General features: G+C 32.5%; 1 protein-coding gene across 1 annotated transcript in view; it reads right to left on the bottom strand.

The window, feature by feature from the left end:
• VPS13C (vacuolar protein sorting 13 homolog C (S. cerevisiae)) overlaps positions 1–26,706 on the bottom strand; it is a 213,380-nt gene that overhangs the window by 5,995 nt on the left and 180,679 nt on the right. Inside the window, 15 exon segments of the mRNA XM_012645033.1 lie at positions 2,911–2,999; positions 7,874–7,988; positions 8,370–8,493; positions 10,841–10,886; positions 12,132–12,295; positions 13,693–13,768; positions 14,569–14,682; positions 15,683–15,764; positions 17,937–18,076; positions 19,984–20,097; positions 20,225–20,336; positions 20,936–21,005; positions 21,122–21,203; positions 21,982–22,122; positions 23,135–23,276. Of these exon segments, the coding sequence (XP_012500487.1) occupies positions 2,911–2,999; positions 7,874–7,988; positions 8,370–8,493; positions 10,841–10,886; positions 12,132–12,295; positions 13,693–13,768; positions 14,569–14,682; positions 15,683–15,764; positions 17,937–18,076; positions 19,984–20,097; positions 20,225–20,336; positions 20,936–21,005; positions 21,122–21,203; positions 21,982–22,122; positions 23,135–23,276 (1,611 nt within the window).

Here is a 26,706-nt window from a genome sequence, read left to right as displayed (position 1 = left end):
CCATTAATCTAGCAAAAATAAAAACTTAAATGATAATACCTAATCTTAGCAAAATATATTAGAAAGGATACATGCATATATTGTGAGTGGTATGTAAAAAACAGATACAACTTTTCTGAAGAAGAACTTGGCAATATACAGAAAGGACCTCAAAAACCTTCACAACTTTTAAATTAACGATCCCACTCTTAAGAATTTGTTCTGAGAAAATAATAGAAAACAATTTCACTGCAAATATATAATAATAAAATATTGGGAAAAGGAAAACTGAATGTCAAATAGGTAAGGGAATATCTGAATAAATTATAGTATATACACAAAAGCAATATTATATATTCGCTAAAAATCATGTTGTCAAAGAATATTTAATGGTTTGGGAAGATGATCATAGTATATTATTACATGAAAAACTTACATTATTAAAATGTACATAATGCATTTTTTTGTACATAGTTTTTAAAAATATACTGCAAAAATGTGATATGCCAGCTAAGTGGTCATCTCTGGATGGTGAGATTACTGGTAAAAGATGTTTTTAGGGATTATACAATTTATTGTTCAAACCAGGACATTTTTAAGAATGAAAAGGTATAACTATTAATAATTACGTTGGGACAAATGGTACAAACTAGAATGTATGATTCATTATTTTCATCTTTTTAATTATCTATATTGAGGTAGGCAAACGATGGCCTTTGAGACAAATATAGCCTAAGGACTGTTTAATAAATAAAATTTTACTGGAATGCAGCCACGACTATTCTTACATGTTGTTCACGGCTGTTTTCCCACTAAAAAGGCAGAGTAGTTACTGTCTGGTTCTTTATTTTTTATCTTATTTTATTTTATATTTATTTATTTATTCATTCATTCATTTATTTCAGGATATTATGGGGGTACAAACATTTTGGTTACATGTTATGACTTTGCCACACCCAAATCATGATTTGGGGTATGCGTTTTTCCCCCTACAACGCTCATAGGGTCCATTAGTTGTGAGTTTATCCACCCCCAACTCCCTAATCCCTGGAGAATATTACTACCCTGTGAGCACCATAGTGTTGATCAGTTAGTGCCAATTTGATAGCAAGCACATGTGGAGCCTATTCTGTTCTTCTGATACCTCACTTCGGAGGATGGGCTCAAGCTCTATCCAGGAAAATGTAAGAGGTGCTAGGTCATACTGTCTGGTTCTTTAAAGAAAGTTTGTTGACACCTGATCTATATTATCTACAATGAATAAGGATAACTTTAGCAATAAAAAAGTTATTTTGAAGAATACTGACATTGTTAGTCTAGGCACAGTGGCTCACACCTGTATTCCCAGCACTCTGGGAGGCCGAGGCAGGAGGATTGCTTGAGGCCAGGAGTTCAAGAACAGCCTAAGCAACATAGTAAGCCCCTGACCTCATCTCTACAAAAAAAAGAATAAAAACAAAAATTAGCTGGGTATGGTGGCTCGTGCCTGGAGTCCCAGCTACTCTAGAGGCTGAGGCAGGAGGATCACTTGAGCCCAGGAGTTCAAGGCTGCAGTGACCTCTGATTGCACCACTGTACTCCAGCCTGGGTGATAGAGCTAGACGTGAGACCTCGTCTCAAAAAAAAGAATACTGAATTTGGAAGAAATGTTACTACTTTTATGTAACCATTCATTAAAGGTCAAACAGATTAGCATAATGATAACTATCTCAAAGAAATTTCTGTTAGAAAGAGTCTACTAAAGCTAGTAAGGAGACTAAGTCATTGCACTGGTAAGGAGTATTATTTTATTAACTGTCTCCTAAAAAGCTCCATCAGTGACTAGATTTAAAATTACTATGATTTTTCAATTTATTTAAAGGAAAACCAGATATGTACTGTTTACAGTAAGATTCCCACAGAATGTCATGAAATCAAAGTACTAAAGTAGCATTACAAAAAAATCTAAATGATTCCCATTGTCTAGTATTAATCTATATAAAAGGAATATGAAAAAGAATTAACATATTGCCACTCTCAGCTAAGTGCAATACATAATACAAATAAACGTTTTTTGGTTTAATCTAATAAAGACAATATAAAATTATGGGCATAAATAATAAGTAATTACTTGTCAAATTCATAAAATCTGCCTTTTAGATTGTTTTGTGGATATTTTTACCTCTTAATTAATGGGCAAATCATATGACTGGATAACCCTCTCTTATATGACTGGTTAACCTTTTCTTTCAAAAAACTTGTAGGTTTCAAAGTCCAAATCCTGTTACTCAATTTTCCTTTCTTTCCTTCTCATCTAAATATATTTAAACACAGTAGTGAGAAATTTATTTAAATTTTGCCTACTATAAATAGCACTGTGCCTTAATCCTACAAAACACATCACTTACAAAGTTCTGAAAATTATTATTCAATAATTATAATTTTGGGATATAAGTTTATTATCTAAGGTAAATCCCAAGAAAATAAGCTTGGTAGTTAGTCAAAGTTCTTTTATTTGGAAAAGTTATCTACCACTTCCAAAATACTTACACACAGAAATAATTCCCTTCTTTAAAAGGGGTATGCTACTCACCTCAAATAAAACCTAGTAAGAAAAAATGAATCATGAATTAACGCTCCATAACTGCATTTGTAATTCACATATAATGGTACCACTACTGCAGGTATGAACCCTTTTCCAGACTCTGTCTCTCAGTAGTTGTATAACCTGGATAATTTCCTAAACCATATTAAATCTCAGTGTCAGTATCTCTAACAGATGATCTCTAAGGACTTATTTAGATCTACATTCTTGTGATTCTATGAAAATTAACATATACTTCATTGACACTGAAGTATAGTTCTCCAAATTCTCTGTCATTTTAGCCTTTAAAATTCTTATGATCTACACAACTAAGTTGTATTTGAAAAAATGTCACTTCAAGTTAATACCTATTAGTAACCATGAGGATTGTCCTCTTGCTTCCAGGAATAGCACAGTGGTATCGGTAAGTCTCTCCTTCCAACTTTTTGATACGATTCTGAAAGGGAAACAAGACTCAAGATTTGGGAAGTATGTGCATTCAAACAGTATTTACAATACCATATATTAGCTAATTATAACAATAGTGTTAGGACAAAGTTTATTAGAAACAAAAGTACAATTCTACATATTGGCACATGAAGCTAGAAAAATATTCATAGCATATGTATAAATTAACTTCTACTGTTGCATTAAAAGAAAAAGGTGTATTAAATGCTTACCAAGTTATCCTCTTGAAAAATGTATTTTGTTCTATAGTAACTTAGAAATTTTAAAATATCTACCAGAAATAATTATGCATTTTAATTGAACAACAAACACATGCTAATATAAAACTACTACATTAACATTTAGGGGTTCTTAAACAGAGATCCATGGCAGGACTTTGGAGTGGGTCTATCAACTACCTAACATAGAATATAAAATTTTGAAAATGTGGTTCTGCATCTTTTTTTAGAAGACAGTTCATGCTTTTCACCAAACTTTTTGAAGGAGTCTGTGGTCCCTCTCAAAGGTTAAGAACCACTGATTTACACAGAGGTAGACATTATACATATAATAAAATTCCAAGATAACTGATGTTTAATGTTTTTGAATATTTGGTCTTATAGATTAATCATGCATTGAGGAGTTTATTTCTATATCAAACTATATTTCTGATAGAAAAGAAAATGTAACAACAATATTAACATGGACATAAAGAATTTCTAAGATTTCAAAATAGCTGGCACAATTTATTTCTAAAGACAAATACAAACATAAAATAATTCAAGTATAAATAGTAGCCCATTAAAATACATTTATTTTCTTTTTCAACTGTCTCAAAACTATTGAATTAGTCAACACACATTAAAAAATAAGAGACTTTATAATGAATGCTAATGAAACAGTATTAACATCTATAATGCATGATTGAAAATCAGACAATATATATGAAAATACGAACATAAACATACTGAATACATTAAGACTTTAACATTTTATAACCAAGACTATAACATCAATATTATTAAAAGGATAATATAATCAATATAATCACAAGCAAAGAAAGTACACTTGATGTTATTATTTCAATGCTTGAATATACATTTTCAAAAGATGCTTGGTTCCCAGTCATTCTGTGACAATTACAAAAAGCCATGAACAAGGAAGAGGAATCCACAAAGAAGAAATGGGATCTCATCTTTAGAATGAGTCTAAAGAAGAGAGTGCAGATTTCATCACTATAGTTACTTGTTTCACAGTTCACCTGTGTGAATTACCTAAAATCTTTTAATATTTATGTCTCAATTTCTTCAAAGAGAAAATGAGAAATGAACATAATAATTTAGTGTATTCTCAGGCTGAAATTTAAATACGTTAAAATATTTAGATTTGAGATACAATACCAGAAATACTACCCACTTTCTATCTTGTATGTATTTTCATTAGTTATCAGGCTATTATGCTTCAAGCCATTGAGAGTTTTTAAAGTACATTTATCACCATAATACATTTTAGAAAACCTTGTTTTCAGCATTACTAAAACTCCACTGCATTCTAAGATTCAGATTAAGATATTCAGTCACTGAAAGCAACGGACAACCAGATTAGTTGATAAAATGTTCACTTTCCTTTCTCATCATGCAACTTAAAGAATTTAAGAATACATTGTAAAAGCCCTTTACCTAGTAATTCAGTTTTTTCAAATAAATGCTAAGGAAATGAATATAAGATATAAAAAAACAAAATGTATAATGATGTTTATCACAGCATTATTACTGTTAGTAAAATAACAGAAACAACTGTAATGTCAAGAATTAAGAATCACCAACTAGACAATGTAAGATTACCTCAATAGATGGTAATGTGAGAATTAAAAACGTCAATGAAGCATTCCTAAGAACATAGAAAAATTTAACTAAAAAGAAAAAGGAGCACCATTTTAAATACTGTATGATCATAAGTATGTGAACCAAAATGAATATTAAATAAAAAACTGACTGTATATACATAGATACATATATATGGAGAACAGAAGGTAAGTAGAGAATGTATCCTAAAAATATAGTATATAATTTAGTGACTCTCAAAGCTGAGTATTAAAGAATACAGAGAAATACTCAGGAGAAAAACAAAATGGGGATCAAAAGATCCCCAAATAAATTGTTTAGAATGTGTCCATATTATAATAAGGGCAAGCAGGACATAATTATACACTCCGGTGCCTCTTTAATATTTATATGTTTTGTTATACTTGGACACTTAAGGATAGAAAGCTTATTTCTTTTGTATATCCAGCACAGTCGAAATAATCAATAAATACTTCTTACCCTATTAACTGATCACAGCAAGATGGGCAAAGATGAAATAGCCTAAATTTCTTAATTGTCCATGTCTACACTTGCCACCCTTGGAAAAAACTACCAAGTCTTCTCAATGTATAACCACTCTGTTTCTTCCAGTAATTATAATAATACATTAAAGTCTAAAAGTTGTCTGATATCTTACCAAAAACTAATAAATCAGACAATATGACTATACCTAGCTAAAATAACAAAAACTTTCTTGATGTTTTGTGCTTATTGACATAGTTGTAAAAAAAGAAATCACAAGGAAAAGGTTAATAACATAAAAAGCTAAACAAAAAGTAAGTAAGCAATAAGTAAAGGAAAAAAATCTTAACGAGTTCTAGGAATTCCCAAAAGTCTCATTAAAACAGCAATATATCCAGGAAAATTTAAAAAATGTCACTTTAATCAAAGAATGTGAGGAAGGGTAATTATTAGTAATGATTTAAGACAACACCTTGAATTAGTTATTGTGCTTGATTCCCACAGAAAACTATACATGCAGTGACGTTTTTGCCAACCATCAATATGTAGGCCCAAGAAAAGTTCATCAGTTACACTTAATATTTACATGTTTTGTTACACTTGGTCCCTTAAGGACAGAGTCATTTCTTTTGTGTATCCAGCACAGGCTGGTCTTTCCTCTTTAAAGTGCTTATTTTAAATATAAATCACTCAATTTATTATATTGATAACTATGGTTTTCAAAATAAATAATGCAACTGAATAGTTGTATGTTAACAGTTTCATTCTCTTCAAATATACAACACATTCAGTCTAAGTTTATACTTTGGTTTCGATTTTGGGGAGAAGCATCAAAGTTGCTAGCTAAGACACTGCTAAATCAAATTAAACACTTCCATCATTTATTTTAAAAAAGAAAGTAAAACATACTTATTTTGAGAATTAACTATGGGGGCACTAATTTCGAGATGATAATTATTTTTATTCTCATTAAGATAATGAATCTTTTTTATGAATTTCTTCTCTAACGATTTAAAAACAAAAAGGGTTAGTTTATAAAAATAAAGACATCTATATATTCAATTTGCCTAATTATATGTCCTACTTCTATTTACACTAATTAAACTTATAATTATGAAATAAGAATAACAAGGAGATTCAATTTTTCAAAAGCATAAATGCTAAAGGCTGAGAACGTATATAACTTAATTATAAAATGACTGTCGTTTATTTAGCAACATTACCAAAGGGTTAAAGAAAAAGAGAGATTGAGGAACACATCCTCAAAATTCATGTGCCAACTACTGTTGGAGCAACTGACACTTCAATTATTAAAACATATGCCCAATTAGTAGTCCCATAGTTTGAGTATATTTAGAGTGACCTGTGAAACAGAAAGTTGTGTGTTAATAATTCTATCATTAGGATTCAACAAACAAAAAGAACACATGCACTAGACTGGACATAGTAATTGTCCTGGTCTTCAACTACCGAAATGTACATGAACACCATAAGAAAAGATAAAATTTGCAAAATGATAGGAAAAATATCTACTTCTGAGCTCAATAAAGTCTTTCACCCACTAAATAGAGGAGAGAATTGATTTCCTGCACCCTTTAATCTTTTATACTGATCTTATTCCTGGACAATATGAATAGGAATACCACCATTTTTATTTGTCATCAAGTCCCTACTATAAAAAGTTCAGATGGAGGTGAGCATTGTAAAGAAAATTTCATTAAAATTGACAATCTAATTCACACACAGTAAATACCACAGTTTGTTTTGATTTTTAAGGATGAAATCAAGTAGTAGTATAGGAAACATTTACTCCTGTATTCCCAGTTCTTGCTGTGTAGGCAGAAAAACAAAGAAAATAAAGTTAGAAGCATGCAGAATGATTTTAAAATGTAGTCATATACAATAAAAACCAAAGGCTAAGAATAATTAAGAGTCATTTTATTTTAAAGTTCAGGTAGAAAAATATTAATAAATTTCTTTTGGGAGACAGCCAGTCATGAAAGAATAGCAATTTATATATGTATACATTACCTAAATATAATAAAGTTAAAACTAAAATAAAAGCAAAAAAAATCCTTACTTTTTTTTAAGGTTTAGCCAGATGATAGTACTATATCATCTTATTTTTCTCTCCTCTAGTTCTATTTATCAAAATAAATCTAAATTTACAAAGTAGTGCAAATAAATTATTTGGCTGGGAGAAATGGAAGCAGTGAAATTCCAACAATTAGCTACAAAGCAGGAAGCCAAAATTAACAATGTAAACTAAATGAGCTATCACAAAAACAGTGATATAGCCTATGACTTCTTTTAACATTATCTATTCTGCACAAAAAACGCCTTGCTCCTGTGCAGAAAAAAATTATCAGTTATTTCCATTGAACATGTTACACTAAAATAAAAAAAACAAGTAAATAATCAGATTCTACTCTACAAATCACATGTAATCCTTCAAAGAAGTTTATGAATCAGGAACTTTAAGAACCACCTATGAAATCCTGGACCTAGAAATCTTCAAAATTCTATTTCACTCCTGACCATGAAGAACAGAATTTACCTCAAAAATGTCATAGCCCTCAGATTCCTGTCTGTCATACGGACGAATAATGCCATCTTCGTGGATCAGGCGAGGGGGACGGAGGCTAGACACTTCTTCAGTTGATTCTGCTGCCCTAAATAAGGCATCAGTATAAGTGTAAGAAAATGTGTGAGAATCTGACTCCAAGCCCCCACTATTTTCTAAAAGAAAATAAAATACCAAAATAAGAAAAGCAGGGACTAGGTCATCTATTGTTTGTATTTTTGGTGTCTAGCACCACGCCTGTCATATGGTAGATACCAATAAACATTTGTCGAATAAAAGAGAAACTGAGCCACTAAAAAAATGCCTTTTCTTATTCATTTTTGGTGGCCCTCTACTTCGTGAAGCTATCATAGCTTTCCATTAGACTTTAAGATCCTTAAGAGCAGCCAAAGTATCTAAACAATTTATGTACTCCTAGCAACAACTAGCACACAGACACATACCTTGCACACAGTATGCACTCAATTACCTCTGAATGCCTTGGAAGGTACTACTGGCCATATCTATGATTCCACCAGTGGGACGAGCCACGGCACCCACAAGCCCTTTTCCAATTCCTTTAAAGAATCCAGCAGCTCCTTCCTTTTTGGCACCTTTGGAAAACCAAGGACAATGAATGTATAAAGATACTTTAAAATAAGCAAGCTTGAACTCAACAAAAACCTGAGCCAAATACTGAACTGTTTTATCCAGGAAGCTTCGAGAATTTGGCTTTCTAAAGAACTTAAATTTAATCCTACCATGATAAAATAGTGGTGCTCGAAGTGTGTCAAAAATGCAAATTCTTGGGTCCCATCCCAGAACTACCGAATCAGAAACTCTGGCAGTATGGCCAGCAATCTGTGTTTTAATAAGCACTCCAGGTAATCCTAAGGCATGCTCAAGTTTGGGAAGTACTGATCTAAGAGTTTCATCAGTACCTGTAACTGGAAGGTCTAAGGACTGACCAGAAAACATTCTCTTTTTCTACACTGACCATCAAAAGATTTTTCAAACAGTATACTTTTTAAAAAATATAACAACTTTATTGAAATATAGTAATAGTTCACATACCATAAAATTTACCCATTAAAGTATACAAATTAAATGCTTTTTAGTATATTCAGACTTGTGTAACCATCACCACAAACAATTTTAGAAAATTTGTATCATCTCAAAAAGAAATCCTATGTACATTAAAAATCAATCCCCATTTCCCCCAACCCCTGCCCACACAATCCTACCCAATTTACCTCCCCTTCTCCCTTTCCCTCCCTACTCCCAGACCTAGGCAATAGGCAACCAGCCTAGAGATACTTTCTATCACTATGGATTTGCCTGTTCTGTACATTTCATACAAATGGAATCACATAATATGTGGTCTATTGTGACTGTTTTTTTTTTCACTTAGCATTATGTTTTCAAGGTTCATGCACTTTGTAGTGTGTACCATACTTGATTCCTTTTTATCACTGAATAATATTCCAGCGTATGGATATACCACTTTTTGTTTATTCATACATCAGGTGATGGATTGTTTCTACCTTTTGGCTATTTTGAATAATGCTGCTATGAACATTCGCGTACATATTTTTGTTTGAACACCTGTTTTCAATTCTTTTGGGTATTAATATATACCTAGGAGAATTGCTGGGTCACATGGCAACTCTGTGTTTAACCTTTTGAGGCACTGCCAGACTATTTTCCTCCAAAGTGGCTGTACTATTTTACATTCTCACCACTTGTGTATGAGGGTTCCACTTTCTCCACATCCTCTTCAACCCTGATTACAGCCATCCTAGTAGGTATTTCATTATAGTTTTGACTTGCATTTTCCTGATGCCAAATAATGTTGAACAGCCTTTCATGTACTTATTGGCCATTTGCATATTTTCTTTAGGGAAATGTATATTCATATCCTTTGTCCATTTTAAATTGGGTCATTTGTCTTTTTATTATCAAGTTGTAAGAATTCTTTATATATTCTAGATATGTCTTTTATTATCAGATGTATGATTTGCAAAATTTTTCTCCCATTCTTTGAACTCTTTTCCTTTTCTTCATGGTGTCATTTGAAGCATAAAAGTTTTAAATTTCAATGAAGTTCAATTTATCTATTTTTTCACTTGTCACTTGTGCTTGTGATGTCGTATCTAGGAAGGCTTTGTCTAACCCAGGTCATGAAGACTTACTCCTACATTTTCCTCAGAGTTTTATAGTTTTGCTCTTATATTTAGGTATTTAATCCATTCTGAATTCATTTTTATATATGGTAGGGGCGGGGGTCTAATTTCTTCATTTTGCATGTGGATATCAAGTTGTTCCAGCACCATCTGTTGAAGACTATTCTTCCTTTATTGAATTATCTGACACCCTTGTCAAAGATCACTTAACCATAAATGTAAGGGTTTATTTCTCGATTCTTAATTATGTTCCACTAATTTATATGCCTATCGTCTTGTGCCAGTACCACACTGTCTTAGTTACTGTAGCTTTATAGTAAGTTTTAAAATTGGGAACTGTAAGTGCTCCTACTTTGTTGTTCTTTTTCAACATTGTTTCAGCTATTTTGGGTCTCTTGAATTTCCAAATAAATTTTAGATTCAGCTTGTCAATTTCTGCCAGAAACCAACTGGGATCTTGATAGGAATTACACTGAATAAACAATGTACTTTTTTAATGGAATAAAACAAACAAAAAAATGAGTTAATTGGTACTGAGGGCCCAAAGGAATCTAGTTTATCTATGGCCCTGCTGAAAATGGCATTCAAAGTCTTAATTATAGTCCACTACTTAACCTCTCTACTTTCTGAGGAACATATACTTATTAAACAATTTAAGACTATGAATAGAAAATCCAGTCAGTAATTCTCTTAAACATATAGTAGCAGTAATATCTATTATGTTTCCCATGCATCAACTCTTCAGACTTTGTAAAAGAAGGAAATTTTCTCAACCTACCTTCCACAGGTTTTGTTATTATTCCGGTCACTCCACCAACAACTCCCTGAAAGAGAAATCAATCATAAAGTCTCCACTGAATAAATGGTGCTTAGTTTTAAACCAACCACTAGAGGTCTCTACAGACATGCTGGAAATAACTTTAAAAAAATTAAGGACTTATCTGATAATGTGAACAACATATATGACACATATAAGTAAGCACTATGATTTTATAAATATTATATCATAGCAAATTTTAAATGAAAGTACTTTGCAGGAGCAAAATTTTATAACAGAAAAGCAGGTGGAAATATTTTAAATCTGGGCTTGGTACCAGTCATCTATGTGACCATGGGCAGTTGATACAATCTCTGTAACCCTCAGTTTCCACATAAGTAAAATGAGTAAGTTGAGCCAAATAATCTCTAAGATATAATTATAAATTTTAACGAGATGACTTTGTAACTTAGTGAAAATGTAGAAAATTGTAAATAAAGGGAACTCCCAAGGACGGCAAATAATTTGACAAATAAAGCACTTCAGAGAACACATTACAAATCACTGTCACACACAGCAGTGACAGTTTCCTGAAATTATTTCCAAAAGTAACACATAAATCCATTAATACATTCTTAATTGTCAAGTAACAGTAGTAACTAAAACTACGTGTATATTCTATAAACAAACATAAATAGAACTGAAAGGATACGCACTAAATTGAAAAGATGAAGCTCCTCTGGAAGGGGGACCTGAGTAAAGAGTACTCCAGCCTTATCTATATTATTTTACTTACTTATTAAAAGGAGAACTTATAAGTTCTCATAATTATAAGGAGAATATCATACATTACCTCTATAATTAAACAGGATTCATACATTACCTGTATAATTTTAAAAGTAATGAAAGGCAGTTCCCAGTTTATCAACAGTTAACTCTCACACATCCCTCCCACGGAAACGGTCAATTATCAATGGTCTGAAAACTTCCTCCTCCCTCTAGCTGCCTTCACTACTGTACATCTCTGCTCCTTCCGTCCTCGTCTTCCACACTAGTGCTAACCTGTCCACATTACAGTTTTACTTTAGCCCGATGTCAAATCAAGTCTGGAAATGTGGGGGATAGATTTGGTGGTGATGATGGGGAAGACAAGTAAAAAAGAAACCAGAAAGTCCGCAATTTACCGTCACTGCTACTCTGACTAACCGAGACTCGTAAGTAACATTCTAAATTTCAACCAACCAACTAGAGTACATATTTTAAAGTGTACTTAAAAGTTGAGGATTTCTTGAAGATTTAGCAGGAGACTCACTTGCAGGAAGCCCTTTCCCCCTCTGGCAAGGCTGTCTCCAAAATCTCTGGGCTGTCGACTCAACTCTTCCCTTCTTTTTTGCTGATATTCCTTATCCATTGTAATTGCTGCCAAACCTTTCCCAACAGAACCAGTGATTCGAGATACAACTCCTGCTGCACCACCTATCAAAAGATAGGGATTAAAACCTATAATACACAAAGAACTCAAACAACAGCAAAAAAACACAATCTTATTAAAAAATGAGCAAGGGATCTGAAAAGACATTTCTCAAAAGACATACAAATGGCCAACAAGTATATGAAAAAATGCTTAACATCATTAATCATCAGGGAAATGCAAATCAAAACCACAATGAGATATCACCTCACTCCACTTACAATGGCTATTATCAAAAAGACAAATGATAACAAGTATTGGTGAGGATGTGGAAAAAAGGGAACCATTATACACTGTTGGTGGGAATGTAAATTAGTACAACCATTATGAAAACAGTATGGAGGTTTCTCAAAGAAATAAAAATAAAACTACCATAGGATCCAGCAATCCCACTACTAGGTATATATCCAAAGGAAAGAAAATCAGTCTATCAAAAGGGTATCTGTCCCCCCATGTTTACTGTGGCATTATTTACAATAGCAAAGATATGAAATCAACATAAGTGTCCATTAACAGGTGAATAGATAAAGAAAATGTTGTATGTATACACAATGGAATACTATTTAGCCATTAAAAATGAAATCCTGTCATTTGCCACAACATGAATGAGGCTGGAGTACATTATGTTGAACTATGTCTGGCACAGAAAGACAAATACCACATGTTCTCACTTATGTGAGAGCTAAAAAAGTTGAGCTTACAGAAGCAGAGAGTAGAAATATAGGGGGAGAGAAGAGGATGAGGAGAGATTGGTTAATGCATACAAAATTACAACTAGATAGGAGAAAGAAGTTCTAGTGTTCTACAGCACTGTAAGGTGATGATAGTTAACAACAATTTATTGTACATTTTCAAATAGCTAGTAGAGAAAATTTTTAATGTTCTCAACACAAAGAAATGATAGATGTTTGAGATGATGGATATGCTAATTACTCTGATTTGATTATTACACATTGTCTACATATATCAAATTTCACTCTGTATCCCATAAATATGTACAATTACTATATGTCAATTTAAAATAAAATAAATTTTTAACACAAGATTCAGAGAAGTAAGTCATATTTCTTTTAACAGCCTTATCACAATATATAGCATGCAATTGTTTAAACAGGTGCTTAAAAATCTGTCTCATATAAAAAAATGCCGAAGTTAATTTCTCCCATCTATCAAGAAGAAGAATAAAACTAAAGTACATTGGGGTTCAACCCCACAAAGACATAGAAGAATACCAGCAGGACACTGTTGACTTATTTTCCATTATAAAACAAGGAAATATGTCTTTTAAAAGAGAGTGTTAGGAAAGTAATCTCTTTTTTATTAAATATAAGCATTTTTTTATAACCGAGCATTTTCTAACGTAATAAAATTACACACAAATACACAAACTTATGATACATACCTACTGTGTGTCCAAAGAGACTTCTTACTCCAATCACTAAACCCTCAGCAAATTCTTCAGGGCCTTGAACAGCACCCTGTCCAAAAAATAAAATAAGATGTTTAATCTAATATTCCAGGGTTTCCATGAAGATACAGAATCTGCAAAGATCCACAAACATTGTGATGAAACAATTTTCACCTTCTACCCCAAATATTGACAGAATATCTATTGTGTCTGAAGATACTTTCGGCCCACATGATCTTAGCAAATTCTATAAGACACAAATTGGATGAGTGTAAATCACTGACTTTCCTCAAAATTTGAAGTTGGCCTCCCAGGACAAAGGTTTATCAGACTGCTAAAGCAAGCTGCACTGGTAACAAGACTAAGAGCTCATACATTTTTTACTCTCTTGTTCTCCCATTCATCTCTCTGCTTTATTCTTCTAAAACCCTCAAAAATGGAGCTCCTAGATCCTTTAAGTGGAGGTGAACAGGTTAGATAAAAGCTTGAACATGAAACAAAGTTTGCTTTTAATGCCCCATTAGTCCTTTCCACAGTGGGGGAACAGCCTTGACACAGTCTTAATCTACCCAGCACTCTAAATATCCTTACAACTACATTAAATTCTGGAAAATGTGGGCCTGTTTTATTGCCCAAATACTAGAAATTTGAAGTTGGCCTCCCAGGACAAAGGTTTATCTAATTCTAAACAATCTTTCAATGTTATCTCACATACCTTTAAATGAAAATATTAAATTGATGTATTTTTGTTATTTTAACATTAAACATTCAGTTCCTAAATACAGTTAAGATACAAACTATTATTTGTCATTAAAAAACAGAACATCCATTTTTCTATACCTATCCTTAAAATAAATGAAATATCAATACCTGGAACGGTTCATAAAATAAAGCTTCAACTCCTTCAGACAGACCTCTAATTAATCCAAATGGGTTTCCAAGCACATCTAACCCCAATACAAGGACATACATCTGTTTCAAGAACTAAAGAAAAAAAATAATTAAATTAAGTCCTTTAAAACTGTTGTAAGAAATAACATCATGATGAAGTAGAAAAAAAGGGGGTTACTGATAAAATTTAAGTTTGTGTTAAAGATAAGCTGTGTGGCATAACTACCACCACACCCGTTAACTGATCATTCATTAAGTGCCAGGCCATATGCTAACACTTTATATGGAGCTTTCAAATTAGACAGAGCTATGTTTGAGGCACAGTCTGCCATTGAGCAGTTATGTGACCTTGGTCAAGTCACGTAGTAACTATGAGCCTTAGTCTTCTCATCTACAAAATGGGAGGTTACACTGACTGTGCATGGATGAGTATGCATATTAAATGAATATATAATTCAATAATTGTTAGTTGCTTTTATTACCTTGTCATGACTACTGATATTAAACTAGATAGAGAATAATCAATAACTAAAACAAAAAAAGGGAAAATATATCCTTATTTGAATACATTAATATAATAACCATAATGTCTATACACACCATAGGAGAAAGGATGCTCCAGTAGTGGAAGGAAAGAGAAATGTCACCCTGCAGTTCCATGGTATAGCCATGGTACCCAAGCAGCCTGCAACTACTACTCTGTCTCTGTGCGTACATACGCGAACCACAGAGTAACTGAGGCACGGGGAGGAAACTGGCTTGCAATTTCTCTTGTAATACATTAGATTATACTTAGAAACTATAATCACTGAAGAAATCAAGTATAATGACTCGAAAATCACTATTCTTCCCAAACTGGTAAAAGTATAATTGCAAAGGAAAAAAGGAACTGGAGGAAATTTTAAAAAGGTGTATAAACAGGGGTAGACTAAATAAATAGAAATCAATCATTCAAGAAAACCATTAAGTAATGAGATTGCACATTGAGGTAAATTAGGTAAACATTATTGCACACTACACAATCTCATAAAAATGTTTTGTTTTGATATTTTATGAAGTATATTCTTTATGAGCTACTATGATAGGAAATTACCTGTTCACTGTAATGCCTAACAACGCTCCACATGAGCTGATCTCTCTTGTAAAATTGATATCGAATTTCATAATAAGCAAGTCTAGAAGGAGAAAAAGGAAAGATTCAAAGATACTAAGATTACATGATGGAAAAGGGACTTAAAATTTCAATGACAGCTAATTCTAATCACAGCTAATGCTTTCAAAATTAACTTTGTACATCTACCATGTATAACATGGTTGATATCTTAATAGCATGGTAACTGAATTATTATAAAAACAATGCATTCCCATATAAGTTTTTCATAAATACATAAAGAGTAAAATGATTTTAAAAAGTCAACCATAGTCTGGGCACGGTACTCATGCCTGTAACCCCAGCACTTTGGAAGGCTGGGACAGAAGATTGCCTGAGGCCAGGAATTCAAGACCAGCCTGGGCAACATAGTGAGACCCCATCTCTATAAAAAATTTTAAAAAATTATCCAGGTGTGGTGGTGCATGCCTATAGTCCTAGCTACTCAGGAGGCTGAGGCAGGAGGATCCCTTGAGCCCAGGAGTTCAAGGTTACAGTGAGCCATGACCATGCCAGGAAATTCCAGCTTGGGCAAGAGAGTAAGATCCTGTTTCTACAAAACAAAAATAAATTTTAAAAAAGTCAACCATAATCTCACCACACAGTAGATATTAAAGTTTTTTCTTTTCCTCATTTCTCACTTTAAATTTTTTTCTTTACTATGCAATTATAAAATATTTAAAACATTTTGTATGCTACTTTTACACGCAACATTATGGGTAAGTATTTCTATATGTTATTTAAAATTCTTTGTAACCATGTTTAATGGATGCATAGCAGTCTACCATGTGGCAGTGTTGTTGCAAATAATTGTTCCACTGTCAGACATTTCTGATTTTTGGCATAATAATCAATGCTATGTGTATACTGAATATAACTCTTTGATTGCATTTCAAGATTATTTTTTTTAAAGAATTCCCAAAAAGAGAATTAGAGTGAAAAACAACCAAAATATGTAAGGTTCTTAATACATGAAGTTTTCCACTAATGTCAATAGTATAAGAAAGTGCTCATTTCTCAGACTCACCTGCTCTAGTACTACCATTGCTCATATTCTGAAATTTTTAATAATTTTTAACAATTTTTAATTTGCATGTATTCTTTGATAAATAATATGGCTAAACATTTCAACTATCAGCCTCTGTATCTCTCATTTTGTGAATTATCTGTTATTGTCCACTGGCCATTATATCATTGAAATCTTTAGGTTTTTTTTTTTTTTTTTTTGAGACAGAGTCTCACTCTGTCGCCCGGGCTAGAGTGCTGTGGCATCAGCCTAGCTCACAGTAACCTCAAACTCCTGGGCTCAAGCAATCCTCCTGCCTCAGCCTCCTGAGTAGCTGGGACTACAGGCATGCACCACCATGCCCGGCTAATTTTTTCTATATGTGAAATCTTTAGGTTTTTCTTATCAACATTTAATATTAAGACTATTAATCCTCTCTCTGTCGTATTTTCCCAGTTCTTTATTTTTTTAATTGTTTTCACTGATTTTGTTGTAGTGTTTAATCTTTATGTAGTTAAACCTATCTTGTATTTCATTGGGATTTTTGTCATTGCTTTTAAACTTATAAAGACATCTTCTATTCAGAGATTTGATAGCAATTAACTTTTTTTTAGTCTTTTAAGTTTGAATTTTCTGTTTTATTCCTTTGTCTTCTCTGAAATTTGGTAGTGTACATATAAGGTGAAATGATCTAAATGGGATTTTTTTCCTCCCATGAAACTACTTTTTCCAATACCATTGTTGAAAATTCAGTTCAATAAACATTTATTAATATTTAATTTACATATATGTGGCACAGATACATATTCTCCTATTAAATGTAGCAAGTTTTTCTTATTATCTATACTTTACTGTATAATTATACTGAAATCTCACCCTATTGCCACATATTTATAAATGTAGGTCTGTTTTAAAACATGGTCAATTTGTAATATACAACAAAAATAATTAAATTTTATTCTATATTCATGTACGTATGAGTACACAAAGAAAATATGACTCTCTACCTTATCATTATGAATAAAATAAGCATATCTGAAGAGTATAATTAGAAATGGGCCAAACTCTTCAAGTCTGAGTAGTAAGAGTTACTATTTTTCTAAGCTAACATTGCACAAATGGAGAGAATTAGTATCCAGAAACATGACCTTGGCACACCTACTTCCCAACGTACTCTAACAGAAGTCTTACTTGAATATAAGGTCATCCACGTCAGTCAGAGTAGCACCTATGCTTTTCAACAACAGGTTGGCAGAATGAATTGCAATCATTTCCTCTTTTTCTTTGCCTGATTCTTCACCTCCAGAACCCAAAGAAAGGCTCAAATGCAACTAAAAGAAAAATAACGTTCAATAAACAAAAGCTAAAAGCAAAAGAATTGCATACATAGGAACCAGGTCTTCCAGATACAAAAAAAGTATCTTTCAATTAGAGTCCCAGTGAAAGCTATTATTTGTCACTCTATACATTATACAGAACCCACTTATATTTGATTCTCTTTACTTTTTGATAAAATCCAAATTGTTCTGTTCCAAAAACAGAGCTCTAATTTTATTCAAAGTGTATAAGTACCATTGTGTTCATATGGAAGAGACCAACACACTTTATAAAAATGGCATAATTGTCTTAAGAAGAAAACCAAGTCAACTGGCACACAAGTAGTCTACCAGTCAAAATAATGGATAATCATTTATTTTCATCCAATTAAGGTAAATCACTTATGGCAACAAATAACAATAAAAATTATGTAATAATCAAAATAACAATTAATAACAATAACATGACAAGTAAGGCAACAATAATTAAGTTTTCAAATAAATTTTTAAAAAAATAATAACGTTTTCAGTTTCCATGGACCCTCCAACTCAGCAAGCACGAGATTTTCACACTCTCATTTGGTTTCTAATTAGTGCAATAGTGCAAGTAGACACAAGCAAAAGGTTAATTCAGCATGTATAAATAAAGCAGATGACTCTCCCTTCCCATTTTGTCATTCCACATATCACCTAAGCAACATAAAGCTCAAGTAAAGTGGAGTTGGGCAAGGCCAGGAAAGACTGGCTGTTGGTTTTTTCTTTGATGTGAACTTCTGCCCATGTGCAGAGTTAGGGAGTGTTGGGATCCAGGAAAGGTAAGCTCAGCTGAACAGAGATCCAGCCTTTCTATAGGCAAAGTCACCATGGACTAAGACAATAATTGTGGTTCATATTCTTCATCATTCAACTTCATGGCACAAATTCCAGTGTGGTTAAGAACATGAGTAAGTATATTATCAAACTTTAGTACCTCCCTAGATTATAAACTCCGTGAAGTCATATTATACCTCCACAGCAACTTTGAAAATGGGCAGCAAGTATTTGTTGAAGGTATTCTTCAATCCCATAAACAACTGATTTTCACTTAAAAATGAGGAAGAAATTGTGTATATCCTATCGCATGAAACATTATCAATTTTAAACCTGACACTATGAATATTTCTGATGTCATCAAACTAATACATTATTAATTAAAAATAATAATTCCATTTTATAAATTCATTCATTTAGCTGAATGGACTGGTAAATGCAATTAAAAATAACGTTCTGTAAACAGTTTTTGAGAATGTAAAGGATCATCAATATTTTAAAGAGTTGCTTAATTGTAAATCTGGCCCATTACACAAGTTTAGAGCATTATGGTTGACAGCATTTGTGAATTTACTAAGCAGTCACCTTTCTCCATAAAAGCTAAAAAGAACAACAAAAGGGGAAAAGGAAATGGATTCACAAAGCACAAAATCAGGCAAGAGAAAGGTATCCAATTTTCCACTCCCTTAGTTACAATCAAATTCTGGAAGGGGGAAAAACACCACATCAACAGTATAATACCTACTTCAGCATTTTCACATTCTGGTTTGGGCCCCCATTATAGCTTTCTGTTCAGACGATGATAGCAGTTACAAAGTGCAACCAAAACATTAAACGTTGGCAAGCACGTCTACGCTTAATTAAGAAATGCTTTCATCAGCTTCTTCTTTGAATAAAGGGGTTATTAATTCAAGACTAGGGAACATGCTCTGGTGGTTTCTCTGTGGGAATTAAGGCTGTACATATGTTACAGAGAATTGTCTAAATTATTCCGATTAATCAAATAAAATTCTCACCAAATATGTGATGTAATAAATTAAAATTTGTACCCAGATCCTTTAAAAGTTCTACAACAATTCCACCAAATTTTCAAAATAATAATTACCACAAACCTTAACAGGAGAAATATGGAAATGCTCAAAGAAACTGAGAATTGACATATCAGTCATTGAAGTCTCCATTAATTCTGTGTTTAAAGCATCAATATCTTTCTGGATTAACTTTGTCTAGAAAAAAAAATCAAGAATTTCTACTTTAATTGTTTTTCTCTACTACCAATTAGATTTTGTTCAAAAAAGCCTAATTAAAATTTTTTTAAATTTTATATTTTTCCAAAGAAACAAAAATCGTTACCCGTCTTCTTTCAGCTTCAGGGTCAGTTGTTGGGGTAAACAGTACTACAATGGCTCCCAGAAACCCCTGGTCAACTTTTAAGGCCATTTCCTGAATGAGGACCATAAAATACCTAAGGAAAATTTGTTTTTAAAAATGGAAAAGGATTTTTATTAAACATTGTAATTTTTAACGTTAAAACTGATTTTAGTCAAAAGCCACAGTTAAAATCTCATTCCTTCATCTCTTTAAAATTACATTAATAAGATCAAAGCCTACTTAGACTTCTTCACTACAGTGAAAGCTTCACTCAAGGTAATACTGATGCATTAACACTTAGCATTGAAGTCCCAGTGGCCATATTTATCATGCCATAAAAGAGACAAACACAACTAGATGATATAGCATGTATTATCCATTTTTTAAAGTTCACAGCAATTGCATTAAAGAACACAAATACATATATCATTTATATTTCACGTACTATTTTATATTTTCATTGGGGTTACAAAGGGTAGAAGATGGCTGAAGGAATTCTTTACTTTAAAATATGTATAGACTATTAGTAAAATAAGTTGAAGCATAAAAGATTATTTGACCAAAAGTGGATTAATATGTTCAGTTGGAAGATAATTTTTATATAAGAGTCACTTTCAAATAGAGTAAAATTTATTTTCAAGGTAGATTATTATTTTAAATTCCTTTAGACAAACAGGGGGAATCTTTACTTACTTAAACTGTAAGACTTTACTGTACTCATTAAATCTTGTGATGACACTCACATCTATAAAAGGTTTGGGCTCTAAGAGAAGAAGGAGCACAAGGAAAAAAACATGCTTTATACAAGGTTAAACTAATGTCTATTTAACATTTATAAATATGGTATACCTATATTTCAACTTAATGTTGTTTACTTACCTGAATCCAAAGCAATAGATTTTGGAGGGGCAACGGGATGAAATACAACAGGGAACATTGCACCTGGTAATTGATTATCAATCTGAAAGAAAAGAAGACCAACTTAGCAGGATTTAAAATAAATTAGATTTAAATTTTTAGTTTCAAAGACAATGTTATAGAAAACGCCATTAATTTCATAATGAGTATCTCCATGTATACATAGTACAATTAGAAGTTTCATTTTTAAATCTGTAAAACTTCTTACAGACCTCAGCAAGGACAAGCCTTTAAATAAAGGAATATATAAATAGCCTCATCACTGCATTGACACTGTACAGTATGTATACCATTAATAGAAATATTTGTACCTGTGGATCATGTGAGATTTCAATTGTCTATGGTTTAAATAAACTGTAAGTAGAGACTGTCTATGAAACAAGAGGACAGGTAGAAAAAGAATAAAAATGTTCTAAATAGTATTTAATAGTTAAAAGGAAGGAAGGGAGAGAGGCTGAGAGGACCAAGCAAGCGTCGGAAAGAACTCCCAGTACGAAAGCTCTGCTCTTTGCCATGCAGAATGACAATGGAAAGTCTTATTTGGGTACCCCATGACAAATTCAAAGAAATATTTAACAATAATATAATCTCAGTGCAAAAAAACATTTCCGCATGCCAACTGGTCAAATTAAATAGTCTCAATAGTCACAAGATCTTTGGACTTAGACTATAAGTAAGATGTTGAATCCACAGGATATGTGGGAGAAGGGGAAAAAAACACCCAAACAAAAAGAAAAGATACCAATTACAGTAAGAAATTTCATTCCCAAGAGTCCCACAGTGATGAGAAATAGCTACTTAATTGAGGATGATGATGTTACCTGAAGCCAGTACAACCTGGCCCTTAAACTTCTCTGGTGACGAGACTGCTTAAATTCAATCTGAATCCCTGATAAAAAATCTCGTTTTATAGGGCACCGAATAGGAAGGCGCATTTCCATTGGAACTTTATTAAAATTGACCTGGAAGAAAAAGCACATGGTTTTGTGATGAGCTGGTATTAGCGCAGTATCTATTCCATTTTAAATATCTGTTTGTTTATCAAATTGAAAGAAAAAATTATTTTTATCTCTGTGTTTCACAAAAAGCTCTCTCTCAAGGTGACCTACAGTTGAAATCTTTGAAGCAGAAGCATAACTTTTCCAACAAACTATTAGAAAAACAAGAAAACAATTGTGAAACTTTTTAATTACAGAAATTGTTCTGAAAAAAAAATGCTTTATGTAAAAAAAATTTCAAAAGTAAAGGATAAATCCAGATAGTTCTTAAACTTTGTTCTACAATGAATAGTTAATAGCTTGTTTATATGTGACACTAATTATATAGTTTTTTTCATTTAAGTACAGTTAACATTGATGACAGTAGATAGGGAACGTAAGTGCTGACCAGTGCAAACTGAACCATCAGACACCAAAAACAAAGAGTAAGTTAACTGCATGATTAAACCACTGCAAGCTGGAAATTGCAGTCAAGCTTCTGGAGTCTTCTTGGAGCAAAGGTGAGTGACTTGTAGTTTTAACTGTGTAAGAACCCATATAAGGCACACCTTTATTTGTGGATGCCTACTCACGTCCAACAATCATTCACATTTAATGAACCGAACTGAGCAAGTTTTGTATGTTTTCCATCAATAAACTACATTTATATTTAGTCATATATATTAGCATCATTCAAATCATAAGAGACAAAGTTTCAAGGAGCAATTTTAACTTCTCTATAATCTTACTGAAAACAAAACAAGTTCCATGAAACTGATTTGTATATAGAACAAATTATAAAAATACAGAAGAAAAACAGGCTTAAGTTCTATTTCATGGTATATGAGTTAATAACAATATGTTTTAATTGAAAATATACTAATATATTATTAGTTTCTGCACACATCGTTACTTGGGCATTAAAATATTGCTTACTACCACCATCAACACAACAAAATACACACATAAAAATCAAAACAAAAAAATTTTGATATACCTCAAAATTACTGTCTAGCTTAATCCAGCCAGGGTCTCTTGAAACTTGGTATTTCTGATAGGATTGTTCCAATAAGATTATCTGCTTTTGACTAAACGGCTTCCATTTCTGTTTTGGTTTCATCTCCCAAACAACACCAGAACTAAAATAATTCACAAAGAAAATTAAGTCAGAAATACATATTTAGGTTTGTAGAACTTTTATTCAACTCCAGATTATTGTAACTATCAACCTTCTATAAAAATTATACTGATAACAAGAAATTTTATGAAATACAAAACTGTATCTGTGTTGCAAAATTATATAAAGACAGGGGGCAGGGAAGAAAATATTTTTTATCACACATTGACATCAATTAATTAAGGAACTGGGCAAACATTTTTTTGCAAAGGGCCATATTATAAATGTTTTAAAGGCTTTGTGTGCTGAGGCGAAATTGAGGTTATTACTCAGGTACTCAGGAGAGAGAAAAAAAATCTTCCATAAATTTTTTAACTGATGAAATTTAAAATATAAAATAATACTTGAGTATAATTTTTAAAAACACAAGTCTATTTATGAGAAAACTAAACTTCTTTTGAGCAAGTGACATTTGACCTAATTACTGCTACTTATTATCAAAATCAATTGCAAATCTTCATCTGTTAATGCTGTTCTGTAATGAGCATCTTTAAAAATGTCCTTTCACACAGATAGGTACTGCTGAATACTGATACTGATCTATGAGAATATATTATTTTAATTGAGCATATATATCACTTGGAAGGCATTTATTTACTTTTTTGGAAGGCATTTATAAAATTCTATTAAATTCTTCTCTTGATATTTGCCTTTCAGTATATCAATACATTGCAGATCAATCACTTCCAATTGAAGGTTAGATGGAAGCTCCTCAACTGCACAAATGGATTTTGAAAGGAGGAAATTTGCATTTGCATTGGGTTGGGAAAAATGTTGCTGGAACTAAAGTTGCAGGTCATAAAATATACCCTCTCAAAATATGTATGAGAGTGGAGATCTTGCTTCTTGTTTTAACTTTGGCCAACACAGGAAATATATAAAACAGCTTGATATTACTTGTGATTCAAACATTAGTTGTCTTTGAAATGGCTTTAGTGCAGTACAAGTTGTACATGTAAGTACTGTTTGCCTTCCAATTTTAGATTGAAATTCATTTAGAAACAGTATCAATTCTGTGACAAAAGCTAATTTCCAAACCCATTCACTATTCAGTAACAGTCGTTGAGGGTGGCTCTTTTTGTTCAGAAAAATTTTAACCTTGGCCTAGAACTCAAAAAGAGTATAATAAAAAGTTACTGCTGCTAAGTCATCAAACTCCAGTGTAGTAACACCAATCAGGAAATTCAGCTTCTACTTCTGACAAAAATTCACAAAAATGATGATTCAGTCCATAAGACTTAATAAAATTCAGTGTTTGATGCTAATGGTTTGATAACACACGATGGATTCTATCTAATATTTTCCACTAAGTACCTACTGACAAATGCTTTCAATGCTTTACATTTTCACAAGCTTTGTAAATTTGTCCAACTAAGTCTTTTTCTGCTCCACACATATTTTTCCCACAATTGGTTGTAATATATCTTAGAAGATTCCACTTCAGCTTACACTAAAGTATTACTTCCTCAACATGTTTGAAAATACTCTCACCTGTATTTGTTCTAGGCAGACTCACAGAGGCTAACTTTTCAGTCGCTTCAAACTCAGCATTGACTCCACAAATACACAACTGGTAATATCTGTTGACTCACCAAGAGCCAAGGAAAACCACTCAACATCATTTGCCTTGTTTTTTTAATTGACTATTGATGTTGCTCTGAATGTCCTCAATTCTTTAAGCAACTGTTCTCACTGGAAGGCTAATAGCTTTAAACAAGTTTATTTTCTCAAGACACATTTCTTTAGCTGCTGAAATCAGAAATGATTCAATTAAAAGGCTTTTCTTGCTTGGCTCACAAATGAGTCACTCAGAAACTTAACTTTGGTTGCACCCTGAAGGAAAAATGCAGGTTCCCCACCACAGAGTGTGCTAGCCTGGAATGCTCAGCAAAATTGTCACAAAGTAGATTAGGCAGGTACCAAGGTAACTACTGGGATCAGAAAAGGTGCCCAGCACTTTCTTGCCCTAAAACAGCTGGCTCAAGTGACCCTGAGCTGTTTTGGTTGTCCTACAGTAGTACCCTTTAGCTAATTGTAATGCTAAAATCGCTGCCCAGTGGAAAACTGTAATACCATTAACATTACATGGGTTGCATGATAGCATGATGATGGTACTGCTTATGTGTGATTTATTTCATTGTGGACAAGCAATGACACAATGTAAAAGCTCTGCATTACTCACTGGGAAGGGATTTAAAGCAACATCACAAGGTGGGCAGATGTGGATTTTTGTGTGCAAGCAAGCTCCTATGGAAGAAATTGCTGTGCCACCCAGGAGCAAGTGCCCTTGTAAGTAATCTCCAATAAACTCATCTAACTGACAAGCTGGACTTGTCTGAGTCATTCTTTGGTCTTTTGGCTCCCTCTGAGTTTGGGGGCTGGTTTTTCTACACTGTCCCAGGATTCCCCCGAAACACAGCCACATTATTGTTTTATATTTTTGTGAAGAAATTCTGCTGTGATGAGATATTGTGCCTTAAATTTTCTAATTTTTCTGGCCATTGCTTTCCTGTGGTTTGGAAATGTGATAAAACTTAGTTTATGAACATTGACTCTAGTGTCATTACATAATAAAATAATGCTTTGCCATAAATTTGATAAGAAGATAATCTACATTCCATTATGCCCTAAAAAAGCGAATTCAAAGTCCACTTTTCTCTTCTTGTTTTGACATGATGGGTTACATTGGTAATAATAAATAAATAAATAAATATTGCAGTATGGCAATATATATGACACTCAAACACTATGATTTGTAGTGCACTGAGTAGCAGCACAAAAGTAGCTACAGACATGTAAAAGAATAAAAATAGCTGTGTTTCAATAAAACTTTATTTATGAGCAACAAACTTTAAATTTCATAACTTTAATGTGTTATAAAATATTATTCTTTGGATTTTTTTCAACTATGTAAAAATGTAGAACATCATTCATAGATCAAAAGCTGTACAAAAACAGGCAGTAGGCTAGATTTGGCTCACAGGCCATACTTTGCTGACACTTGAATCAGAGAATATTGCTTTAATAATGATAAAATATAAATCTATCACATCTTAATTTATATAGCTTATTGATATTAGTCAATGACAGTGTTAACAATGTCCTCAATATATGTGTTTAGGGGATACCAGACAATGAAGATAGTGAATACAATATCTACTATAAAATATATAAATCTAACACCTATTCATGATAAAAACTCTGAGCAAACTACAAATAGAGGGGAACTTCCTCAACTTGATAAAGAGCATCTACAAAAAACCTATAGCTAACATCACACTTCATAGTGAGAAGCTAGACGTTTTCCCACTATTATCAGGAATAAGGCAAGTATGTCCATTCTCACCACTCCCATTCGACACTATACTAGAAGTCCTAGATAACGCAATAAG

Source organism: Propithecus coquereli, unplaced genomic scaffold (genome assembly GCF_000956105.1).
Source record: "Propithecus coquereli isolate 6110/MARCELLA unplaced genomic scaffold, Pcoq_1.0 Scaffold224, whole genome shotgun sequence".
Classification (NCBI taxonomy): Eukaryota; Metazoa; Chordata; class Mammalia; order Primates; family Indriidae; genus Propithecus; species Propithecus coquereli.
Note: the sequence above shows the minus strand (reverse complement) of the source record. Positions and strands in the feature narration are given on the sequence as shown.